We start from the raw sequence: 1,999 nt of genomic DNA, 5'->3' as shown, positions 1-1,999 counted from the left end.
AATAAGATGAATTAAAATAAATTGATATCAACCACTGAATTAAGTCTTCCCACGAGAAACACGAGATGCAACCAACTTAAATGTACCCCTCTCTAGTCTATAGGGTAGGTGTACCCTCTCCATTCTTATTGCATGCTTTTAATTACCAACTCTTCTTCACCTCCCTGACACTCCCTCCGACCCGTAAAGTTAAATACCCCTACTTACCCTTTTTACATTAAATGAAAACGTGTCCGTATGTTTTAGATCTTTGGGACATCCTCATTGAATATTTAAACATAAAAAAATTATCTTTAAATAATTAATAGGTCATAAAATACTTTTACATTAAATTAACCAAATGTTATTTACAGTAAATTTTAATTACACTCGATTCAAATTTAAAATTAAATTTAATAAATATTACACATATTAAATATTTATTTTATTATTTTATTATAACTTTCTTCTTTCTGTCTACTTCTATAATATTTATGTGAATTTCATTAAATTAAATAGTAAAATATAATAAAATAAAATAAATTAATAATTAAAAAAATTAGATATTTTTTAAATTAAAAATTAAATATCTTTTAAATTATTAATTACTCATTATTATATAAAAAATAAATAGATAATCTAATATAAATACTTAAAATCAAATTTATCTTAAATTATTATATAATAAAAAAATAAGTATTTCAATATTAAACTTATGCAACTAAAATATCTAAAATTTAAATTTATTATTATATTCATCAAAATTATCATTTATATCCTTATAATCCATTAATAATGCTATTAAAGCATAAAATAACAAGTTCTTCTATAATTTCTTAGGTCTATTTTTTCTTTTATCTTTGCAAAAACATTATAACAAAAAGAAGAAAGAGATGCAATAAAAAAAAAATGAAAATAGAAGTGTTTGCCTACTATTCTCTCTCCTTCCTTCCTATTCAACTTTCTGGGTAAGTACTCTTTACAGAACTAACCAAACAAAAAAAAAAACATAGAGAGGAAGGGAAACGATTCTCTTCCTACTTTTCTCCGTATATTCTAATATTCTATTTACATTTCACACTTCTTTTTTAAAATGTAAAGAAATTACAAACCCTCACTATTCACTGCTCCAAATCTTCACCCAGAAACCTCTCCAGCATTTTATCATCCCATTCAAACACATCACAGCCGTCCATTGCTCCTCCTTCCCTAGAAACAACCGACCATCCACGCGTCTCTTCTTCGCTTGGCTCCCCCGTCCCTTCCCCCACGCTCCATTCGCCGAACGCAAACGCCTCTTCTCCTAACAGCGCTAGCCGCTTCCCAATGCTTAGCATCCCCCTCATATCGACACTAGCCATCACTGATGAGTCCGACTCCGAGAACGAAGACCCGCAGCTCTCTTCGTTGCCGTTGATGGTGACGTACGAAGTCGAAGGCTGGAAAATCAACGGCAACGAGTACGGATATTCAATAAACCTCACTTTTGCTGCCTTCATGGAGCCTGCGGTGGTGGCAGAACTTACCGAGCCCTTCTCCGCGTCGTCCTCCAGCAGCTCCATTAGGTGCGAAACTGCGTCCTCGTCCACGTACAGCCAAGCCAAAAGGTCATCACTCACACCGACCGTGTTCTCTGAGGCCGCCGCGTCGTAGCGGTGCCGTTTTGGCGTGTCTTCCATTTCTCTTGTAGTTAGAGTGCGGCTTTCGAGAGAGAAGCAGAGGCTGCCAGAAGGTGCCGAAGAAGCAAGTCATCGCGAGTATATAAATATTTTCTGGGAGAGGTACGGTTTTCCACAGGCGCGTGGAGAAGAAGGATCTGGCATTTTTTGGTGGGTTCTACTGAAGGCAATACCCGATCTGTGAAAACTAGCCGCCTGATTAGTGTGTAATGTTATTTGATGGTGCCACGTGGAAAGTAGATTTGGGATAGTAACGTGGCAGCAAGTACTGTTGGGTAGTGGTGCAGTGTGGAGAAAAGGGCGGGAATTTGCGAAGTATTAAAGCTGCCGTGTCAGTGTGG

The 1,999-nt window shown here is 36.0% G+C and overlaps 1 protein-coding gene across 1 annotated transcript; it reads right to left on the bottom strand.

The window, feature by feature from the left end:
* Positions 1-853: 853 nt before the first annotated feature.
* Positions 854-1,732, bottom strand: LOC122304363. Its single transcript, XM_043116590.1, has one exon. It carries the CDS (start codon positions 1,656-1,658, stop codon positions 1,101-1,103), a length of 558 nt encoding a protein of 185 aa, XP_042972524.1. The 5' UTR covers positions 1,659-1,732; the 3' UTR covers positions 854-1,100.
* Between the last annotated feature and the right edge of the window lie 267 nt (positions 1,733-1,999).

This window comes from Carya illinoinensis, chromosome 3, assembly GCF_018687715.1.
Source record: "Carya illinoinensis cultivar Pawnee chromosome 3, C.illinoinensisPawnee_v1, whole genome shotgun sequence".
Lineage (NCBI taxonomy): Eukaryota > Viridiplantae > Streptophyta > Magnoliopsida > Fagales > Juglandaceae > Carya > Carya illinoinensis.
Note: the sequence above shows the minus strand (reverse complement) of the source record. Positions and strands in the feature narration are given on the sequence as shown.